We start from the raw sequence: 24,082 nt of genomic DNA, 5'->3' as shown, positions 1-24,082 counted from the left end.
TGATTGGAGTAGGATTCTCTCCCCTCTTTTTTTCCCTCCTCTTCCCTCCCCTTCTATTTGAACAGTCATGGTTAAGCCACGTCAACATCTTATATTAATTTTTTATAATAAGAGAAAGACAAAATAAGAGAATGTGAGAGAAGGGGATAGAAGGGGATGGAAAAAGGAGGGAAGAGAATCCTAGTCCTATATTATTTCATGCTTTACGTTTTACGAAAGATTTACGAACTATTGCTTTTACGCATTTCGAGATATTATGGATTTGTAAATATGGTTTTTGGTGATGATCTTTTGAGCTAGAATGCTCCTATGGTTTTATGATATTATGTTTCGAGCTTTTGAGCTCTAATGATTGGTGCGAAAGATTTGGTTTATGATATGATGCTTTGAGCTTTTGAGCTTCAATGATTTGACGTGAAAGATATGTTTTATGTTTTTAGTGCTTACTTAGTGGGTAATCATACAACACATACGCACAACATGAGTATGTACCTATCTATTGGCATATGACCGAGTTTACGCGTATTTAGGTACTTTATGATTATACTCCCAGCTTCACTGGCGAAACCAGTGTCGAACAACTTCACTATCCACGGCTAGTGTCGGTGTGTTATGTACCTTTTCTTCTCTGGTGTAACCTAGAGTCATACAACTTCACATTTGGGTGGGCTCACTATGTTTCTTCACTGGCGTAACCAATTGTCGTACAGCTTCACCCTCGAGTGATGGATATGTCTTCGGCCGACTATGATACCCCTAGTTAAGTACATTATTTTATGATTTACAAAGGTTTTATGGATTTGCCTTCGGGTGACTATGTTACCATTGCTAAGCATTATTTTATACATGCACGTTTTACTAACGTTTTCATGGCATGCTAAGGTTTTCAGAAATCCTACTATGTAGTACTATATGAGCTTTTCAAAATAGGGGGTTAGTATGTTCAAAAGAAAAATGGTTTTACTTAGTATTATTATTATTATAAACTTTGGTCCACTCATTTTTTTGTTTTGCTCCCCCTTCTGGACTTAGAATCAAGGCCTACATTCTCGGCGTCGAGACATTCCCGTATCGATACCTTTGAGTCTTCTCAGTGTAGGGCCCCCTATCTTTGTAATCTCATTATTATATAATATTCCTTTCGCAGTATTCTTGATTAATTGTATTTCTGAACACGCTTCCACATTTGCATATTTCATTATATTTAAATTACATATTTTGTTTATGTTCGTTTTTTTCTTCATAACTTGCATGCATGTTAAAATGATTTTCGTCACCCTCGGGTGTTAGCCAGCACATGCCCATCCTGATATTTGGAGGATATCAAGATCAAGGCATGTCAAGTATTACAGTCTAATAGTATATTTTTTCACTTGTAAGTGAGACATCTGAACCTTGACTCACATGAATAGCAAAGGCCTATTATATTTGTTGAGTTCAATACCTAGTTAATGATTGACCCATTGAATAATCTCCCTATTAAAGATGCCGTAAATTATGGTTACGAAAATTTGGTGTTCCAAGCATTTTGTAATCCTTATAGATGGACCCATAAATCATTTTCTTATTGTTTTCCTCCCAAAGAACTTTGGTGGGCGGTTTTGTTTTCATCTCTCTCTGTCTTTATCACTGACTTTATACGAACTTACAGAGGAAGTTGCTGCCTCACCAAGTTTTTAAATATGACTTTATATTGCTAATCATCATCCGAATTATGCCATCCAGTGTCTTTTGAAATTCCAAAGAAACCCAGTTAGGCTTTTGCTGCTTCAAACTCCATCGAGTTTTTAAAGACACTTCACTCTCTGTTACTCTCTTACATTTATTTACCTACAGTTCTCGAATTCTCTGAGCTTCCGCTTTCACTCTTGCTCCCTGCTGCGTCTGCGTCGATCAGTTTCTGTGAGTTCCTCATTTTCTGTTTAGTTCTTTACAATTTGGGAATCAATAAATTTGGTTTTCCTTTGAGGGTGTTTGATAACTATTTTGTTTTTGGTTTTATCATTTTTCAACTGAATTGCCAAACAATTTTTAGCTTTTAATTTTTTAAAAATTGAAAACTAAAATAGTTATCAAACGGACACTTTACTCTAGTACTTTGTGTGATATTCAAAATACGATTGCTGATTTAGTTATTTTTGTTGGAAACTTGGCGAATGTAGTAGAGAGAAGCTAACATGGATAAAGACGTAACCCGGAATAAATCTGTTGATCCTCTTGTGGTGGAAGAAGCCATACAAGAACTTGGTAACTTCTCTTACCTTTTTCAATACCTTGATTACTTCTTATAAATAGTTATAAATTATTTGCTTTGTAAGTTGGTGGCTTCTCTAACCATTTTCGTTTTACAAATGTATATGATTCATGCAATTTGTTTGTTTTATTTTGTAATTTGTAAGTGTTTTATGTGCAGGGTGTGAACCATCTGATGATGAACAACCCCGTTATGTCCCAATCGAGCTGGTCAAACCTCCGTGTTCAAATGATGCTAGTGTAATGTATCATTGCTACTTAATTGAGCTGAAACCGAATTTTGATTGCAATATTCCAGTTAGTGATATCATACTTGGCACAAGGAATGAACTTGATTGTGATACTGTTGCAAATATGAATTTTGAATTACAAGTTCAAGGGGGTCCTTTAACAGTAAACTTTAAACATGCTGGAGATGTTAGTCTAAGTTCAGAGCAGGTACAGCTTCTCGTGTGTTACTACCTTTTAGTGTTATATGACATGATATAAAAGATAAACCAATGGTAAATCTTGGTTGTGTAATTTTATTTGCCAGGTTCTTGCATGCAGAAGGTTCCAAATCACAATTTTTAAGATTCTAGTGGATTGCAAATTGAAAAAGTTGGATGAAGTTTTAGAAAGATTTTGTTTGGGACAAAACCATCGGACTGAATCGATTGATTACCTTTTGCTACCGGTAGAAAGGATACACCAGAGACCATCAATCATTGATTTGGAAAGCATTATGTCTATGTCGTCTCTCTGTAACGATGATTCTAAGAATAGTGCTTGTGTAAATTTTCCCCAACCCAAAAACAATTCCCATGTTCTGCTACATACCCAAAATGGTATGGTTTGTACTTGCAGGATCCAGAATTGTGTGGTCTATACGCCTCATAACAGTATCCTGTATTGCATCACTGGTCTGTTGGATGACTTGAATGGAAACTCACTGATGAAGGACAGCAAATCTCTTACCTACAAAGCCCACTATGAAGCAAAGTATGTCTTCTATCATTATCTCTTGTATTTACATGTCTCGTCTTTCCATTTTAAGGATCATCCGTCTCCAAAGTAAAAGAAATCATGAAGTATTCGGTATAGTTTCAATATATGGTTGGGTTAAAATGATATATGCAAGCCATTTTTATTAACTCAGATGATTTCCTTACTGCAGGCATGGGATCAACCTGTGTTTCGATCAACAGTTATTGTTGAATGGGAGACACATTTTTCGGGTACAAAATTATCTTCTGAAGTGCCGACAACAGACCAAAAAAGGTCTGATTTCGTAGCCTCTTTCGGTCCTGTGTATTGGACAGAAAATTTGATGAATAATTCATAATCCATCTTTAATATAAATAAATACGTGTATACATCTGTATACATAATGATTAGATGAAAATTCACATGGTTGCTAACTTGATATTGCTTTGCCAGAGTTATCGAAATTTGGTTGTTCTCCCTTATCACTTTCCTTCGTTGAAAATGCATTTTAATTTTTTTGATACAAACTTTTGCAATGTGCGTTAACATTTTAGTTCTGCAAACCAAAAACTAATCCAAGCTTATTTCATAATTATTATCCAATAAAAAGCTTAATATTGCAACTTCTTTTGCAGAATCAAGTGATAAATCTGTTGAATTGCCGCCTGAACTTTGTGCTATAATTATGTCACCTATATCAACCAGCAATTTATATTCGTTCTCACTTGTTCCGTCCATCATGCATCGGCTTGAGTCTTTACTACTCTCTGTCAACTTGAAACACATGATTTTGGATCATTGCCCTCAAAATATTACTATCCCAACCATCAAGGTATACTACATTTTTACATAGGGAAAGGTATTATCCTATATTTAGCGAAACGTTTATGTATTGATAAGCAACAACATTTCTGAATTTTCGCTGTCAAATTTCTCTTTGTAGGTCCTGGAATCTATTACCACAAAAGGTTGCCAAGAGAACTTCGATTTGGAATCCTTGGAAACTCTTGGAGATTCCTTTCTTAAGTATGCTGCAAGTCAGCAGCTTTTTAAAACCTATCAAAATGATCGTGAGGGCCTCCTTAGTGTAAATAAGGAAAAAATAATTTCTAATCTTTCCCTTGGCAAGCTTGGATGTGACCGTAAAATTTCGGTAACAATTATTTATTCAATCATTTCATTTCGAGTTATAATCATGTTATCCTCGTGAATTTTCTGAAACCTGCATTCAAATTGTTACCATTTGATTTTCGAATGTTTTTCCTATAAACGTTGTTGCATGACTCATCTGCCATTGTTTACATGTTGTAGGGTTTTATTCGTGAGGAGAGTTTTGATCCGAAAAAGTGGACTATACCTGGAGATTATTCTGGAAATTATTTCTTAAATGAGGAGTTGCTTTTTAATAAAAGAAGCATTTACGTTGGGGGAACAAGGAAGATCGATACTAAAGGTGTTGGAGATGTAGTTGAGGCACTAATCGGTGCATTTCTTAGCACAGGTGGTGAACTAGATGCCATATATTTCATGAACTGGGTTGGTATAGAGGTGGATTTAGACCACATACGATATGAGAGGCACTTACAAGTGCAGCCGGAGAAGCTCATTGATGTCGGACATTTAGAGTCATTGCTTGACTTCAAATTTTGTGATCCTTCTCTTCTCGTGGAAGCGCTAAGCCATGGTTCTTACATGCCAGGAGGTTACCAGGTGCGTGCAATGATGCGATGACGATGAAACTTTTTCCATGCATATCTACTTTTTATAAATATGTATTTTTTGTCACTTCAAAGTATGCTGGATTCGGTCTCTTTAATGTGGAATCTATTACATAAAAGTTTAGTCCCGAACGTAGCAGCTTATTCTGCTCATGTTCATTGTCAGTTAAACAGTTCCTAGGAGACTATCTGCAGTTAATTTTTAGGCAATTTGTTACTTTAAAGTCCTATGATATGTTCATAACTTTTCAGATGTACCTTCTTTGTTGTGCAGCGGCTAGAATTTCTTGGTGATGCGGTGTTGGATTATATGATCACTGCTTATTTTTACTATACGTATCCTGGGATGATGTCGCCACGATTTTTAACTGATATGAGGTCTGCTTCTGTGAACAACGATTGTTATGCACGATCTGCTGTGAAGGCCGGATTACACGAGCACATTCTTGCTTCGGACATAGTCCACCGAAATATTGACTCTACTGTTAACAATTTTGGATTGCTATCTACAGAATCAACTTTTGGATTTGAATCTGAGACATCCTTCACCACTGTTAGTTTCTAATGCGTATCATGCTCATATCATTCCTCTGCTGCACTTTTTTTTTTCTTCTTTTTTTTTTTTGAAAAATCTATAAGAAATGACTCTTGGATTTCTCATTTCTTAATGAATAAGAAATTACAATCAGTTTATATATACATGTGAGAAAATAGCTTAGTAACTAATTAAACCTGATTAACTAACTAATCTAGGATTAGTTACATGGACAGCTGTAACAAACTAGAAAGTAAAATACATCAGACTATACATGTGCTATAGGTGCCTTATTACACCCCCTCAAGCTGAACGGAGGAGGACCGAGGCAAAGCTTGGAACGAAGAAGGTGAAACCGAGCTTTAGAAAGAGATTTGGTGTGGATATCAGCAAGCTGGGACTGAGTATTGAGATAGTGCACCTGAAGCAGCTTGGCAAGAACAAGTTCACGTATGTAATGATAATCAATTTCCACGTGTTTGGTACGAGCATGAAAGACGGGATTTGAGGCCAGAGAAATAGCAGAAACATTGTCACACCAAAGAGTAGGAATAGTAGTGAGAGGAAGAGCAACATCTCTGAAAATCTTACATATCCAGGTGAGTTCAGCTGCTGTGTGGGCAAGGGAGCCATATTCGGCCTCTGTAGAAGATCGAGCAACTGTATGTTGCTTCTTGGCGCTCCAACTAATCAAGTTGCGACCCAAAAATATACAATATCCACTGGTGGACCTGCGATCAAACACACAACCTGCCCAATCGGCATCAGAGTAAGCAGTAAGATGCAAGGGACCCTTCTTAAACCACATTCCTTGATCAAAGGTGCCTTTTAAGAACCGTAAGATCCGTTTAACTGCCTGAAAGTGGGAATCGCGTGGACAGTGAAGGAATTGACAGACTTGATTCACGGCAAAGGAAAGATCCGGGCGTGTCCAAGTGAGATATTGTAAAGCCCCAACGATAGACCTGTAGTCTTTAGGATCAGCCAAAGGATCACCAACATGATCAAGCTTCTGAGATCCGAGAGGAGTAGAACAGGGCTTACAACCTGCCATGTTGGTCTTGACTAAGAGATCTAAAGCATATTTGCTTTGAGACAGGAAAATACCCTCAGCAGATCTGTGAACTTCTAGGCCAAGAAAATAGTGCAAGGGACCCAAATCCTTAACAGGAAATAAGGAACGAAGTTGCTGAATAAACTGTTGACACAGAGATGTATTGGGACCAGTCACGAGGATATCGTCCACATAGACAAGAACAAGGACAGGGGAAGGTTGAAGCTTCACAAACAGAGAGCAATCAGAGGTTGAGTTTGTAAAACCAAGAGAGATCAAAGCTTGAAACAGCCTGTCATACCATGCCCGAGGGGGCTTGCTTTAAGCCATAGAGGGATTTGTGAAGTTTACAAACAGAGGAGGGTTGTAAAGGATCAATGAAACCGGGGGGTTGCTGCATAAACACATCCTCTTGAAGATTGCCATGGAGAAAGGCATTGCTGATATCCAGTTGGTGTAAAAACCAATCATATTGCACTGCCAGTGTAAGAAGAATGCGAATAGTAACCGGTTTAGCAACCGGACTGAAAGTCTCCTGGAAATCAATACCCTCTTGTTGATGGAAGCCCTTAGCAACAAGACGGGCTTTGTACCGATCAATAGAACCATCAGGTTTCCGTTTGATCCGGAAAACCCATTTGCAGCCGACCAAGTTTTGATTGGGAGAGGAAGGGACAAGAGTCCAGGTGCCGGTGGATTGGAGGGCTTGAAATTCTTCAAGCATGGCTTTATGCCAGTGATCATACTTGGAGGCTTGCAAATAAGTAGTAGGCACAAATGAACTAGGATCAATAGGGTGTTTGGTAGCTGCGAGCACTCGAGGCTTGAAGATTCCAGCTTTAGATCTGGTGAGCATGGGATGAGTGTTGGCTGGAACTGAAACTGTGGGAGATGGAGCAGGAGAGGGCTCGGGAGATGAAGAAGAAGTGGGAGGGGGCTGGGGAGAGGGAGATGGAGAGGCAGTAGATGGAGGAGGGGTGTCTCGAGGGCCGAAAGACAACATTGAAGAAGATGTGGTGGCAGGGAGGCTGGACTGAGGAAATGGTAGGGAGAACTCAGGTGACGGAGAGAGAGGGACAGAGGAAGAACTCGGTGAAGAACCATGGTGAAGAAAAGAGGAATCATGAAAAGGAAAATGATCTTCATTGAAGAGAACATGCCGGGAAATATAGACACGGTCAGAAGATACATCGAGACACCGATAACCTTTGTGTTGCAGGCTGTAACCAAGAAACACACAAGGCTTGCTTTTTCCATCCAATTTGGAGTGCAGATAGGGCTTGAGCCAAGGGTAGCAGCAGCAACCAAACACTTTTAACTTGGAATAATCAGGAGGCTTGTTAAAAAGAAGTTCCCATGGAGACTGAGAAGATCCAGAAATAGGCATGCGATTGATAAGATACAGGGCAGTAGAAAAGGCTTCGACCCAAAACTGGTGAGGAACTTTAGAAGCAACAAGAAGTGTCCGTGCAGTCTCAGTAAGATGTCGATGCTTGCGTTCCACACACCCATTTTGCTCAGGAGTGTGTGGACAACTAAATTGATGAGAAATACCATGTTGAAGCAAAAAAGAAGAGAAAGCAGAACCAGTGAACTCACCCCCTGAGTCTGTGCGAAAAATCTTGATTTTATTTCCAAGTAAGTTTTCAACATAAGCTTTGAACATTACAAAAGTAGAGAAGACTTCGGACTTGCGTTTTAAAGGAAACATCCAACTGTATTTGCTATACTCATCCACAAAGAGAACATAGTACTGATATCCACTAACAGATGAAACTGGACAGGGACCCCAGACATCACCATGAATTAAGTGCAACCTATCTGAGACAGTAGTAGTACTAGAAGAAAATGGGAGCTTGTGATGTTTACCAATTGCACAGTCTGCACAAAAAAACTGAACAGAAGCGGAAGTATGAGGAACAAGCTTATTAGTACGTAAGATCCTTCTGAAAATAGCTGTGGAAGGATGACCAAGGCGTTTATGCCATTGTTGTAACGAAGCTTGAGTGCTAACAAGTGCAGAATAAGAAGCTTGAAAAGGCTGGCCTTGCAGAGGATAGAAGCCATCCCTAACTGGGCCGCGAAAAAGCATCTTCCCAGTGGAACGGTCCTTGATGACAGAACCATCAGAATCAAGGGTTAAAGAGCAATAATTGTCTCGAAGAAATTGATATGCAGAGAGCAAATTGAACTTCATCAGTGGCATATGAAGAACATTATGTAACCGAAAAGCAGCATGTGGTGTTTGGAGAATAGAAGAACCTGTATGGTGAATTGGCATACCTTGGCCATCACCAGCATAAACCTTGTCTTCACCAGAATACGGAATGGGAGAAGATATTGCAGAGATATCATTGGTGACATGCGCAGTAGCACCAGAGTCCAGAAGCCAGGTAGGCTGAGAAGAAGAAGCAGTAGTGGCACACATAGCAGCAAGCTTGGCAGGGGGAATCTTTCCAGCAAAAGCATGGTTCATCCGAGCATAGCAGTCAAGAGCCTCATGATCTGAAGAATTGCATATTTGACAGGGAGATCGATGGCCAGAAGAACGATTGAATCCACCAGAGTTGCGATTGAAATTACCAGAAGTATGATAAAAAGAACCATTGCCAGGGCTAGAGTTGGGATAATTGCCACGATAGTGACCACGGCCTCGATTGTTTTTCTGAAAATTGCTTCGACCACGATTATTGCGCTGGAAATTATTGCGATTGCTATATGTGGAATGTTGAGGAGCATATGCCTGTGAGGGAGGAGGCGTAGGTAAAAGACCTTGCTGGAGAGATGAAGTGTGAGCAGCAAAGGCTTGAAACGGTTCAGTGAGAGACGAGGACGGAGCTTTCTTCTTACGATGCATGAAAAGCTCTTTGTTCAGAAGTAATCCATGAAGTTCATCTAAGGAAGTAGATGAAATTCGAAGCAGAATCGAATCAATGAAAGATTCGTAATCATCAGAGAGTCCATTTAGGGTAACAGCGATGAGATCTGGTTCCGACACCGGTGCACCGGCAGCCATAAGAGCATCAGAGATGCTTTTGATATGTTGCAGATAATCAGAAATTGACAAATCTCATTTCTGAACCGCATGAAGACGCGATCGGAGCTGGTGAATGTGCGCCGCCGAGACTCCGCCAAAACGTTGTTCCAGAATCTGCCATAATTCGCGAGACGAGGTAACGCCAACAGTGAATGGAATAAGATCTTCCGAGAGAGTGGAGTTCAGCCAGATGAGGATATTTTGATCCTTTTCAAACCAGATCTCGAAATCAGGGTTAGGAACTGCAGTACTTGTACCAGATTGATTGAGAAGAAAAGGCGGTGGACAAGTCTCCGAGCCATCGATGATACCTGTAAGCTTGTAACGCCGGAAAATTGGAGCAAAAAGAGCCTTCCAGACGAGATAATTGTCCTTCTTAAGCTTTGTAGGAACCATACAACTGATGTTTTGGATGGAAATTGAAGAAATTGAAGAATTAGGGTTTATCGGAGTGGGATTTGATGAAAGAGGAGAGGGATTCTGAGCAAAAACTTCTGGATTTGCAGGCGAAGAAGTAGAAGACGCCATTGTCGATCAAGATTGTGCAAAGAAAGACAAGATTTGGGAGGAGAAGGCAAAGATTGTAGAGGAAGCTAGGATCGGTGCGTGAGCAGAGAGGCGAGTGATACCATATAAGAAATGACTCTTGGATTTCTCATTTCTTAATGAATAAGAAATTACAATCAGTTTATATATACATGTGAGAAAATAGCTTAGTAACTAATTAAACCTGATTAACTAACTAATCTAGGATTAGTTACATGGACAGCTGTAACAAACTAGAAAGTAAAATACATCAGACTATACATGTGCTATAGGTGCCTTATTAAAATCGAACATTATGAGCTACACTTTTAAGCTCCACGAATTTTTTAGCGATTCTAGGACTGGAAACTTCGGGTACTTCACCTACGTTTTCCTACTTTTTATGGTTTTATCCATGTTACAACAAATGCCTACCTAACAAGCTTACACTAGAGATACCTGAATTGTAGAATATTGTACTCCCATAACGCTCATAAGAATCCCTTTTATGTAGGTACTTGCGGATATTGTTGAGGCTTTAGCGGGAGCAATTTTTATTGATTCTGGATACGATAAACAAATTGTCTTTCAGAGTATACGTCGTCTCTTAGAGCCCTTGGTTTCTCCAGAAACGTTGAGGCTCCATCCTGGAAGAGATTTCAATGATTATTGCCAAAAAAAGCATTATAATGTGCAGAAACTTGTCGACTGCTTCCAAAATGGTGAAGCTATGGTTACAATAGAGGTTGAAGCGGAAGGGGTCACATACAAGCATAAATCAACTGCTTCTAATAAGATAACTGCACGTAAATTAGCACAAAAACAAGTTTTGAGGTCTCTGAAGGAAAATGGTCTCTGAAGGAAACTACAGAAACAAGTTTGAAGGATTTTCCAGCGGACATATAGCTTCAAAGACATTGTGAATTTACATGCTAAAAAACTGAGGTTCCTACCATGGACATGCACTCGTCTTCTGGGTGCCGTACCTACAAAATGTTTAAAAATAGGACTGATGAGCATCTACCAATAATGTTAGACTCGACATGTTTCATAAAAACACATGAGCAGCCCGTGAGTAATGTAGTGTTTGATTATTCCTTTTTCCTTAAGTTTGGATCATTTAGGAAAACAAATGTAATGTTTTGTTTGATTATTCCATTTACCTGAAATCAGTGAGCAACTTGTGGCTTGAATGGGTTTGGAATTCCATTACTTGGAATGACTGTTTCGAAAGCCTCTACAAGCAGTGATACTTTTCTTTTCCGGGCTGGAGTTAATCTGGAAACAGCCTGTTGAAGGGCATAATCAAGCATCCATTCCTCGGAATTCTTCCTGTCGTCCATGTTTAGATGCTTTAAATGAACCTTCTCTGCTTCGGGGTCAGGTTCGAAGGGCAGATATCGTGGCCCTTGTGGACTGAACTTCTTTACCTTTTCCAATGCCTTGATAAATCTGTTGAGAAGAATCATTTTTTTCAGATTGCTCCAGTTCTTCGACATTTTCTTGGCAGGTTTGTCTTCCACCTTTGCGACTGGATTTTCTTCTTCTTGAATGGTAGCATTATCAAACTTGGCGAAGTTGGTGGATTTCGAGATGAAAGATTTCCCTTCTACGACAACTTTATTTTTTGGAGGTTCCTGCTCTGGGCATGAGTCTCTAGTGCTTGGTTTATCATCATCTGATTCATCCTGGTTCTCTGGAAGAACAATTTCATCAATTGCTTTCTCGACCTGCAGCTTGATAGCTTCAATATGGCGGAGTTCAACCTTTTTGTTGTCTGCATAGTCACTTTTCTCTTGATCTATTTCAGGCAATCTGTTGGCGTCGTCTACTTGTTCCTCTTTAGCTCCTTCAAGTGGTTCATCTCCATCTTTTGGATCGATAGTTGATGCCATATGCTTATATACTAAGAACCATAAGTTTGTATATTTCTTCTTTTCTAACCGGGCTTCATGTTCTCTCACCTCTTCTCTTGCTGCCATTTGCTCCTCAGTTGATCCTATGGAAGCTAAAGAAATCACCGTGTTATCTGCTGTTGAGTCCTCGTGACTTTCAGTGATTTGGTCCTCGGATGAATTTGACTGTTCATCAGTTTCGGTAATTAACTTATTGGTGTCAGATTCGATATTTTCCACCATGGAACCAATGTTGCTAAGTTCCAAACTCGCGATCAAAGTAACTTCTTTGGAGGCTTCTTGAACCACTTCATTTACCAGACCTTTACAACTGGGGCTACCATGTTCATCTTGCTCCAAGGAGGTTTTGTCACATAACTTGGGATCTTTGATTTCTAATGAAGAAATACTGGTAAAGTCAATGACTTTCTCATCCCGATCACAAGCATTTACAGAAACAATTTGATTCTCCTTCTGAGCTTCACCAGTGGCCTCAGGAACAGTAATATCCCTTTCGGTTTGAATGGAACAGTGGACTATACTCGACTCTCGAAGCTTAGGAAAATTCACTTGACTTCGCTGCTCTTGCATTTGAAAATCACTGACTTGATCGGGGGACTCATTTAAACTTTTCTCAGGACACGACACATTCCCAAGCAAGATTTCTGCAGAAGATTCCGAGTCACTCCCTTTACCTTGATGAACAGAACTTTGAACTGGCAAACCATTGCAGACTTGAAGATCTGACTTAGTGGAATCTGTTTCGTTGGACCTCTGGCTGCCCTTAACTTCTGAAAACGGGAGAACTGTTTCAAACGCTTCTACCAGCAGTGCTACTCTTTTTTGTTGAGGCTGAGGTAGTTTAGATATAACCTGTTGAAGTGCATAATCAAGCATCCACTCCTCGGCATTCTTTCTCTCTTCTGTCTTCTGCTGTCTTAGATTGATTTTTTCTGCTTCTGAATCAGGATGCAAAGGCAGGTACTCTCGCTTCGGGTAATTGAGGTTCCTCACCTTTTCAACTGCCTTGACAAATCTCTTGAGGAGAATGAATTTTTTAAGACTGCTCCAGCTCTTGGGTGTTTTCTTGTCCGTCTTAACTCCCACTTCTGACATAGTTTTCTCTTCTCGATTTTGTCCCGTACTAGTCTCAGACAAATGACTGGTGGTTGAGGTGCTCTGCTCCCCACCCTCATCTATTGTCTGTTCTACTGCTTCCAAGTCTGAGCTGGCGCCACTAGTAGATGATTGATCATCATATGAGCAGTCCTGAATTTCCGGGAGAAGAATGCTATCAAATGCTTCTTGCACCAGCTGAATGGCATCATGGCAACATATCTCAGTAGTTTCATCTCCTGCTCTGTGATTGACAGAAACTGTATGCTCGTCTGTTTCTGTGAAACTTAAATTGTCTGTGTCGCACGTGATGTTGGCATCTTTTGGTTTCTCTTCCTTGTCTGATCCATCAAGAGGGAGCTTGTTTTCAACATTTGGAGTGATACCTTTTGCTGCGTGCTTGTACATCAACTGCCACATTCGGGTATATTTCTCCTTTGCTTGCGCACATCTTTTTTGGTTCTCATTATCTGCAATTTGTTCCTTCGAAGCTGGACTATGAGAAGCAGAAGAGACTTCCTTTTTTTCATTGTCCCTTGTGGATTCCACAACATCATGAGGGGTTGGTCTTTCCGAATTATCTGGTAGTTTGACAGTTGCACAATCATCGACCTCCATATTTTTTCCAATCAATGTAGGATCATTAATGCTCATATCATCTGTGCAAGTGGATAGAGAGCCTTCATTGTGATCAGACACTGCGAATTTCTCTTCATTCCAGTCTGTTTTGGTGGACTCCAAATTTGTAGCGATGCAACAAAATTCCGGACTTAAACAATCCTGTGCAGGGAGTGACACCATAGCATTCGTTTCATGAACTGCGCCATTTCCATTGCAGGCCATGTGATTTGTCTGATCATCCTTATTTTTGCCAGACCTTTTCACTCTCTCCAACAGTTGAGTTGCCCGTGTTACGCCTCTCTGAGCCCTCAACATGCGCCTCCTTATCGAAATCAGTCGCTTGAGTGGGGGTACATTGGCATTGCGATGACCATGAAGTGAGCAGTAAGTGAATGGACAAACCCTGGTGGCCGAACCCCCCTCACATTCAGTCCCCTCTGCCTCAGGATCCCGAATTTCAGGCAACTTGGAACCTTTGAGTGCCGAAGAACATGTAGGTCTTTGAACTCTCAATTCCGGAACTTGAATGATTTCAGAGTGGTTCCTGCTGCAATACTTGTTGGATTTTGTTGCAAAATTCAAGGGTGAACACTGACCAGGAGAAGTTTTCGAGTTCGGCTTTGACCAAACTGCTCTTTTCCTAGTCTCAATACTAGTACTGCTACTGGAACAAGTAGGTGATGATGAATCTGCATCAGTGGATGAGATGGCAGAATCTGTAGGCTTAGACATTCTTGATTTCTTGAGATCAATATTATTCATTTGGGTTCCTCCCGAGCACTTCCTCATCAAGGGGTTTCTAAATTTTAAACTGGAAATTCTCGTCAGATTCTTTGCAGGCTTAAAACTAGACCGCCTCATTAATGTTCTTGCTGAATTCTACATACAAACCAAAAAAGGAAAATAAACAAAAAGAAGGGCAATCTTCAATTTCCAGCTATTTTAATTGTTAAGAAAAGGCATTAAAAATTCAACGTGTGTGTAGTTCCGCTCGCCTAATCTTTTATTTACCTTGCTATATATTATCGTTTTAAGAAAAATATAAAAGATGAAGAATTTAACAAACTTGCCTGTAGGTTTTCTGTACTTGTATCACAAGAATCATCAGTGGAGGATACATGGTGATTGGATCTTCTTCGAGACGGCTTCAAACTTGGTGATTTGGAGAGCTTGATCGATGTCAATTTTTTCAGTTTCTTCTTCTTCTTCTTCTTGTGCAGCTGCAGCAGCTCTTGTGCTCCCTCTCCTTGGCTTCTGCCGTTCTGGTTTTGCAAAACAGAAGGTGCGTCAATGGTGGTCATTGACAATTTCTCAGGCATTTGGTTGGAACCAAAATCAGCTGCAACTTCAAGCTCCTTATCATCCATTCTTTTCTCTTTACAAAATTCAAGTTTTCTGATATGAATCTAACTTCTTTTTTTAACAAATAATTTTGGTGAAAAGAAAGGCTTATACGGAAAATGTTTTGGGAGATGACTCGATCAAGAAGTCCAGAGATTGGTTTTTCTGAAATTTCTTACTTCATTGGAAAATTCATGTGTCTGAAATATGAATAGCTTAATATTGACAAAAATTTGACAAGTAGTTTTTATTTATTTGTCAAAATAAATAAATTAAATGATTACAGGTATGAATAGCAACTCAGTGTGAAATTGAATACGGTTGAGGTCGGACTTGGAATGCTTGACCTGTATTTATTTTTTATTTTTTATTTTTTTAAGAAAAGAAGGACAACTAGTTGCAAGCTATGATTATCCATTCCTTCCGAGTTCAGAGTGACTATGGGGAATTTCACCTTGCCAATGGTCAGGATCAAGCAGACTCACCAACTCAAAGTATCGAATCCAAAACCTTCCACATCTTTCTGTTTATTACAGAATTACAGTCCGCACCCTTACTACTAAGTCACTTGACATGGTTAGTGCTTGACCTGGATTCATAACACTACATTTGACTTTGACAATTCGCATAACCTTTGTCTTTTCCTTTACTCTGATGAACAGTGTGACACATTATTAAAAGTCCTTGGTAGGGATGACCATACTTTAATTCCTTTCTTTTTAATTAAAAGCGATACTATTATTTTAAACTACACTAAAAAAAATAGAGAGGATTTTAACTTGAGATTCACTGAGTTTAAAATAAAGACTTTAATTTGCAGAATTATCCACTACTTAGAAATAATGAGGAAAAAAAACACAAAAGAAACGCAGAAAGTTGGTAAGCATTACCATTCGTAACAATACAACAATAGTTCAAAACTTCCCTTGATAAAAATAATAGTTCAAACCTTTCACTCCCATGATTTGAATAAAATAAATCAAATGAACATATAAATAGATTAATACTTACCTCGAAGATGTGGTTGAAGAACTATGTTGTAGTAATATATTACTATGTTGTGATGTATATTGATGTTGATTGCTCTTCGTAACTTAAGTAGTGAAAGAGCGTTTGTCTTTGCAACCGTGACTATAGGTGTTGAATTCGATTCCTTTATTTTCCAATATTTTGCTAAAAATCTGATTAGTTATTAAACAAGGAATGATTGATGGAAGTGGTGAGGAAAGTCGTTGATCTGGTGGAGCAGTAACATGCTTGCATGACTACAGCATCTGGAAAAGCATAAATTTGTCACCCTTGGTGGGGCCGCTGAGTTGGATGCCGGTGCTACCTATGGTGGAGATGTACGAATTACGAACTCCATATATATTATCACCAAGAAGAATCCAAAGTAGTGAGAGAGACGAGAGAGATCTTAGCTAATTAAAGTTTAAACCCACTAAAATGGTTATAATCTGCCACAGTTATATTTTTGGTATGAATATCTTCTGCAGTAATTATTGGCTAAAAAATGATTAAACAGGGTTTTGAACTTTTGATTGTATCTCATCTTCTGCAGTAAATATTTAAATATCATTAGCTTCCGTGAAAGACGTATAATATTTATTAGTACTACAAAAGGGGATGGATTGTAATTTCAATGTGGACGAACAAGGAAAAAGGATCCCGCACTTAATATTACATAAAATGACTATCTTCTATGAGGAGATCCAGAATCATGTCAAGAGACTTGTTGAACTATCTCAACTCACACTCTTCATTGGCAACCCAAATTGTGCGAGACAATGCACCACACCATGGGTTTCTGCTGTACATGTCGATGCAGACGAAAATCAGACTATGCACAACAGACAATGAAATTATGAATATTATTTAATTAACTGGAAAACGTATAAAAATGATTGTCTAAACAGCGATAATATTGTCTAAACAGCGATAATATAAGAACTACAATTTAACTGTATACTAAATTATAAGCTATATTTATAGAGACCTAAACCTAAGAAGTCTTCCATGTAAGACACCTCTAAGTTAGTTTAAGAGAAAATTTGATAGGCCTCTATTGGATACTACTATGTTTGTGTTTAGGTTTACTTTCTTGTCATGTATACTACTATAGTTCTGTAAGGTACCTCTAAGTTATGTTGACCGACAATTTGATATGAATCCAATTTGATTAATGGATTAATGGGTTTAGTCCAATTCTGTTTGATTAATGAGTTTAGTCCGGTGATTAAGCTTCCACGTCAGATTTTAACATGATGACTCATCTTATACTGTTTTTAATACCTAATCTACCTCTTAAGTATTTTTAACAGTGTTTCAATAGAAAGCTGTTAGACCCATCCCGTTATCTTATTTCTCCACACACGTTATATTTATACCAACTATAAAAAGTTAAAAAAATTAAAATGTTATTTCTCCACCCACTATTATTCCTAAAATAACTCTTGATATATATATATATATATATAATTATAAACTTGTCTCTTAAAAAAGACAATAAACAAATAATATTACTCAACAAACAAACAACTGGGTCTTCCAATCTTTAGCCTAATGTACACATTTGGTCGGGATTGAAAATGGAGGAGCTAACTCAAGTAAACCATTTCTCAAGCCCGAACCCCTAGGGTTATGCTAGATGATGATGGAAACAGCTTCAACTGGGAAACTTTTGCAAGGAACGCATATAAGTGGGATTATGCTAGATGATGATGGAAATGCTTTCTAAAATTCCATTAACGGAAGTTTTGGGTTTTATTGAAGAATTTTTAAACCTAGAAAGCTTGGGTTACTAATGAGTTCTCCGACATATTAAGAAAAAGAAAAAATTTACATCACATAATTTTTTCCATATACCTAATATGAATTAAAGAAAACATCTTGAAGCTTAAATTGCAAAAAAACAAAAAAAAAAAAAAAAAAAAAGTCTTATAGTAGACCAATCAAAAAAGAGAAAATTAAAAGTTTCGAACAAGCACTACACCAACTTCAATTTTTGTCAAGCTCCACGATCTCTCTAGTTACGACGGTAGACTCTAGAATGGATTTGAACTATTGTATACAAGCAATGTACGGAATAGCCCATTCTAAACACCATGGTTCAGAGTATCTTTCCCAATTTGTTGCTATATATGCAATTGGATGACCTGATTTCAAGAACTTTACAACTTAAACTTAAAGTAAATGCATTCAATCCTTATAAGATCACCTGCATAAAAGTACAACTTAATTAAACTAGACTACAAGAAATTTACAACTTAAACTTAAAGTAAATGCATTCATTCCTCATAAGATCACCTGCAAAAATTTCCAACAATAAATCCTTATGTCCATACCTGCACAAAATGATAATTGGTGAATCCGATAGCGATCTCCTTACGTGATGCTAGGGGTATAGGTGTTGTTCTAAGAGGTAAAAATGTAAGACATTGTACATTCAATAGGTGGAAAGTACCACACCATAACATGATGCCATAATATGGCCCATGTTAGGCATAGTCATCCACCAATCAATGTTTGCATGAGTTTCAAAATATCTCAATGCATGTTTCAACTCATGGACCCTATTTTCAGACCCATATAGCTTGGAGTAGCAACTTGAGTAAGTCTCTAATTCTTGTAATAAATTATTTCACACTTGTACCCATCCATCCTCATTATAACCCAACAATGATGCAATTGCTCTGAAATCGCAATGTCCATCAGCTGCCACATTTTAACAAGAAGAGTGTATGGCCTCAATGCTACTGGAAATGCATTAGTTAACTCAATTGGCTTAACTAAACGAGCGCGATGCACCTTCTCCTTTGGTTGCCCCTTTTGTTTTGAACTCATTTCAGGATAAAGACCACCAAGGGTACAACTATCCATCCCAAGTGAATAATTTCCTTGTTCCAATTCCACAATCTCAAACAATGACGGATCATGACGAGTAGATTTATCTGTCTTTTTACTTGGCCTACGTCTCGTCTTGTCACTGATGGTTCAACAAGTGAAGTAGTTTGTGGTAATACTAAATCACAAGTGAAGTAGTTTGTGGTAATACTAATCCCATAAGTTTCCTTTTAAGGACCATTCTTGCAGTTGTATCAGATTCTATCCAACACCTATGAAAGAACTCCATGTCTGCATCATAAACGTATTCTGCTACATTTCTTAAAGGTGTACACCTTATGTCAAGTTTCCTCCAATGAGGATCAATGATCTAAAGTGGAATAGGTTGACCATCTCTCATGTATCTAACAATCTCATGAGCACATGGTAATTCATGAGTGTCTCATAAAATACAACCACATGCCTCGAAGTCAATATTGTTCATTTTGGACAACTCGTACTCCTTTAGGACCATATGTAGTGCATTAATTAAGACAAAGCCACAAAGTTCCATGAAATCTGAATGTCTAAAATCATGATGCACCACTATCAAACTTTTCTTAAAAGAAGCCTTGATTTCAATTTGCTGCAACCCAAGCAAAGTTGTAACTTTCCCATGATGTCTCAAATGTTCCTTGACTACTTCCAAGATGTCTTTTTAATTCGGCATGTGAAGACTCACCCTGTTAAAGTATCAAAGGTTTAGCAATCTCACTAGAAAATGAAAATAAAGTAACAAGTGATAAATGCTTACCTATTTGAGGTTGTATTCCCAAAGTGCATAAATTTATCGATCCATGCTGTAACAAAACCTTTATTTATATGGATTCAACAATGTAGCTATCACATATTGCAGCATCTCTTGATGCATACTAAACTCATTGCATTAGGGGTGGGTTGAAAAAACCAAAAACTGAAGAGAGAGAAAAAAAAAAAAAAAAAGTAATTGAAAGCCAAATCGCAACCGAAAAAAAAACCAAACCAAAAGTACAAAATTGAACGGAACCGAAATGGTTTTATTCAGTTTTGATTTTTGGAGTTCGGAAACCGAATCAAACCGAAGTTAGTTTGTGATTAATTGTGTTTGAATTGAATACACAAGGTGATCATTGATTGATTGAACAGTAACCTTGCACCTGCCAGTTCAGAAATTCGTCCATATTAATTTAGAACCTTTCCCCAATATATGTTTATTTCCCTTTGAGTGTGTGTGTGTGTGTGTAAAGTCAAGTAAATTAGTAGTGAAATCAATAGAATATGAATTATAACTAGGTATTACTATATATATAGTTAAAGTGATAAGTACTCAACCTGTTGCAGAAACTTGGTTGAAAAATATTTGAGAGAATTAGTTGAGATGAAAGAAATGGTAATTTAGATATATGCATGATGAATCACATGAATGGTTCCCTTAATGTTTGCTCATGTCATGCAGCAGATGCAAAGGAGATCAAATAGATGCAAACAGAATGAATGGCCTTTTTTTAACCTCCAAATTTGAGTCTATCTTCAAATCAGTTTATTCTCGACACTCTAATTTGGTACTTTGAAATTTTCTTACTTTAAAATAAAAATAAATCGAACCGAGAAAAACCGAACAAAAAAAAAAACCAATGGAAAACTAAACCAAACAGTAACTTCAGTTTAGTTTCCGGTTTTGGCAAAAAACCGAACCGAGTGGAACTGAACCGACCCCTATGTTGCATAGTTGTCTTGTCTGCCTTGTGAAATCAGCTTCAGTAGAAGATGCAATCATTGTACTCTATCTCTCCAAAAATCTATCGCAATCTTCCTTGGACTTATATAATTTTTTTAACTTAGCTAGCACATTCTAATTAATGTGTCATCGACATAATAAATGCTTACTTGTACCAAATATAAGCTCAATGACCCTCATCAAAGCCATTTCTCTATCTATCACAATAACATCAGGCATAACAATACCATCCATGAGTCCTTGCAATATACTCAAGGCCCAAATGTAATGATCTTCTCATTCCGCAGAAAGATAAACAAAACCAACAGAAAATGTCATATTAGTTGACGTAACTCCTACAATTTCTAACAATGGCATACGATACCTATTCGTCTTGCACGTACAATACATAATCAACATATGTGGAAATGCATGTAACAATTCTATAAAAATCGGGTGTGTCCAAAACAAGTCCAAAATAGTATTAGGCTTTGGGCAACTCCTATGCCACTCAGTTTACCTATGCTCAGATAACTAATTCATCAATTGTTGCATTTGGGACCTCCCACCTTTCTCCAAAAACCTCAAATGTTGACGTACATTATAATTTGTCCTTGATGTATATACATTTCGTTTGTCTCTTCGTTTTAGTTTAGTCAAAATCTCCTTTGGTTGCACCAAACTTTTAGACGGATCAGTCAATAACGAAGTCTCCTGCAAAGATAATCTACCAGCAAATGAATGACCCTCCAAATGGTCTGTTGTTGTGTGATTATGCACTCCAATAACTACCGTCAATATCCAATCATCATCAGTTGCTAGCTTTTCATCCTTTAATTGAAATAGGCATCCACATTTTTAAGTTCCAGAATTCCTTTTATCCTCATCCTTATGTCTTTTTCGTGAATTCGACTTACATAGTGTCCATTCCTTTCACAACCCAATTTAAGTCTAGGGCTCCTGTTATCTTTTCCACCTTGATCAGATCGTAACGTCACAATAACAAAACTATTGACCTTCTCAACTTCTCGAGCCCATTTTATTAATTCTTCTCTACTCTTGAATAACTATGAACCAAAATTGCACATTATGAATAAACATACAAAAGTATAAGTAAATCAATTGCATAGTCAAGCCAAATATTACCTTATTTATGGTCAATTCACCAGTACAGTCCACCATATGTGCAGATGCTGAGTTACTACCAAATTCATCTACCTACTGCCAAGAAAGAAATTTGCAAATATGATTATACTTGCTTTTGTTTTTAGGGTAAATTATACAAAATTACCTCAACTATTAGGTCAACCACAGTTTCATACCCCATCTTTAAAACATTTCAATATCATACCTTATCTTACAAATTTGTTGCAATGTCGTACCTCCGTCAGTTTGTTTGTCAATTCCTCTGTTAAATACTGATATGGCTTGAGACCGAGCTCACCCCCTATTAAAAAATTAATTAAATATTAAAAACTAAAAAATAAAATTATTTAATAATTTTTTTTAAATGGGGGACCCACCCCTACAACCCATCACCCCTGTTTCGGTTCTTCCCCATCCACTCGAAATCCCCAACCCACCACTGCCTCCTGGTGCTCCTCGATGACCACTCTCTTTAGTTCTTTCACTCAATCTTCTTCCACTCCCACATCTCCCGCGGCTTCGATCTCAACTTCAAGCTCACTGAAGACCCCAAATCCATACACCATGAGCTCCTTCACCAACACCACCAATTTCGATAACCTCATGCTCCAAACCCTAATAGGCAGGCTCCAAATCTGATCCCCTACCAACAACTCATTCCTCTCCCAAACCCTCGAGGAGCACCTCTTCTACGCCACCAATCTCTCCGATGACGACGACGATGAGAACAAGACCCAGCTCGCCAAGGAAGAATCCCGCCTCGAGAAGGAGATTATCCGGGTTGTTCTTAGCAGCAAGACCGATTCCCTCAAGCCTAATTCGAGTCAGGCCATCATGGTCGGGGAACACCACATTTGCGTTGGGTTTCATGAGGAATTACGTTCGGAGTATCGGGTTTGGGAGTGGCATGGGCATATCATGCTCTTTGATGAAGAGAACGGGTACACCCCTGAGTATATATATGGGAATTACTTTGAAGGGCTGATTGGTAAGGCTTGTGGAAGTGGCGGCGTGTTCGTGTAGATGAGCCCAAGGAGGAAGAGGAGGAGGATAAAGAAAAGGTGACCACTTTGGGGCTCACTATCCTTAGGGACAGTGAGGGTGCAGCAGTAGGGATTAGAGTGGAATGTGGTGGAGGAGGAGGATGATGAGGGGGAGGGGGAAGAGAGCCTTGGGAGGGAGGTAGAGATGGAGGAAGAGAAGGAAGCGATGGGGTTCTAGTTTTGGTGGTGAAGGAACGTTGGGACGCGGTTGGACGAGGAAGAACCGAAGAAGGGGAGATGGGTTGTAGGGGTGGGTCCCTTGTTTAAAAAAATTATTAAATAATTTTATTTTTTTAGTTTTTAATATTTAATTTTTTTTAATAGGGAATGGGTCCTACCTCGAGCCACGTCAGCATTTAATGGAGGAATTGACAAACAAATTAACGAAAGGTATGACATTGCAACAAATTCGTAAGATAATGTATGGTATAAAAATGTTTTAAAGATGGGATATGAAACTGTAGTTGAACCAATAGTTGAGGTACTCTTGTATAATTTACCCTTATATTTTCAAAACAAATTCCAGAAATATGAAAACATGAAAGTTAAAACATGGAACAAGTATGAAAACGTGAAAGTTAAATATAAAATCATATGAAAGTTAACAAATTTTAGGAATTCGCATATGAAAACATGAAACAAATTGCACCCTAACCTAATGCAAATGAATTCTAGGAATTCCCATATGAAAACATGAAACAAATTGCACCCTAACGTAGTGCAAATTCAAATAAAAAGCCACAGAACTATGCTTCAATTGTAAGATGGTGACTAATCAAGATGACCCACACATAAAATTATTCTTCTATCTCTTCGACGGAAACATAATCATCTACTTCTTCCACAGAAACGTCATCTTCTAAGTTTATTCATTTTGCTTTCTTGAAATGAAAGGAGATGGGAATGATGAATTAGGGTTTAAGAGAACTAAATCGTCTAAACATAGTTTGAGAGTTATCACTGTGTATTTTATAATTGTGGAAGCCCTATATTTGAGTTTTTATATATTATGTATTTTATTAGACTTTAAGATAAGTTTTGGAATATTTTTTTCTTAGTTAAGCCCTAGAACCTACTAACATCCTTTTAGGTTTTTATTTGGCCTTTTAGTTGCCAGCATGTATCCATAGCAATTTATACTAAAAAACTAGGCTTATGCTTAGTCATGAGTTTATAAGGTGGACATGTGAAGCTTACCATGCGGCCTTATCTCCTATCCTTTTTAAGGTGCTTGTAAGCACCATGCTGGGTTGG

At 38.2% G+C, this 24,082-nt stretch overlaps 2 protein-coding genes and 1 pseudogene across 4 annotated transcripts; 2 read left to right on the top strand and 1 right to left on the bottom strand.

Moving 5' to 3' along the window:
• Window positions 1-1,512: 1,512 nt before the first annotated feature.
• LOC137745969 (endoribonuclease Dicer homolog 2) lies at window positions 1,513-11,268 on the top strand. Its single transcript, XM_068486002.2, has 10 exons — window positions 1,513-1,902; window positions 2,163-2,247; window positions 2,414-2,691; window positions 2,789-3,234; window positions 3,410-3,513; window positions 3,855-4,051; window positions 4,163-4,372; window positions 4,531-4,929; window positions 5,212-5,490; window positions 10,603-11,268. The coding sequence occupies exons 2-10, from the start codon at window positions 2,178-2,180 to the stop codon at window positions 10,945-10,947; spliced, it is 2,328 nt and encodes a 775-aa protein (XP_068342103.2). The 5' UTR covers window positions 1,513-1,902; window positions 2,163-2,177; the 3' UTR covers window positions 10,948-11,268.
• LOC137745968 (calmodulin binding protein PICBP) lies at window positions 10,611-15,326 on the bottom strand. Of its 3 annotated transcripts, none has more exons than XM_068486001.2 (3): window positions 14,791-15,288; window positions 11,252-14,599; window positions 10,611-10,735 (listed from the first exon to the last, which is right to left on the bottom strand). In XM_068486001.2, exons 1-2 carry the CDS (start codon window positions 15,085-15,087, stop codon window positions 11,258-11,260), a joined length of 3,639 nt encoding a protein of 1,212 aa, XP_068342102.2. In that variant the 5' UTR covers window positions 15,088-15,288; the 3' UTR covers window positions 10,611-10,735; window positions 11,252-11,257. The 3 variants fall into 3 exon arrangements, with proteins under 3 accessions (XP_068342102.2, XP_068342101.2, XP_088537555.1); XM_068486000.2 differs by lacking the exon at window positions 10,611-10,735 and adding an exon at window positions 10,737-11,074 and having other exon boundaries at window positions 14,791-15,314; XM_088681429.1 differs by lacking the exon at window positions 10,611-10,735 and having other exon boundaries at window positions 10,737-14,599; window positions 14,791-15,326.
• Window positions 15,327-22,182: 6,856 nt separating this feature from the next.
• LOC137744460 (uncharacterized) lies at window positions 22,183-22,933 on the top strand (annotated as a pseudogene).
• The last annotated feature ends 1,149 nt before the right edge of the window (window positions 22,934-24,082 follow it).

This window comes from Pyrus communis, chromosome 12 (assembly GCF_041283825.1).
Source record: "Pyrus communis isolate YQ-2024b chromosome 12, ASM4128382v1, whole genome shotgun sequence".
NCBI classification, from domain to species: Eukaryota; Viridiplantae; Streptophyta; class Magnoliopsida; order Rosales; family Rosaceae; genus Pyrus; species Pyrus communis.
The sequence above is the reverse complement of the archived record's forward strand: the minus strand, read 5'-3'. Positions and strand labels throughout refer to the sequence as shown.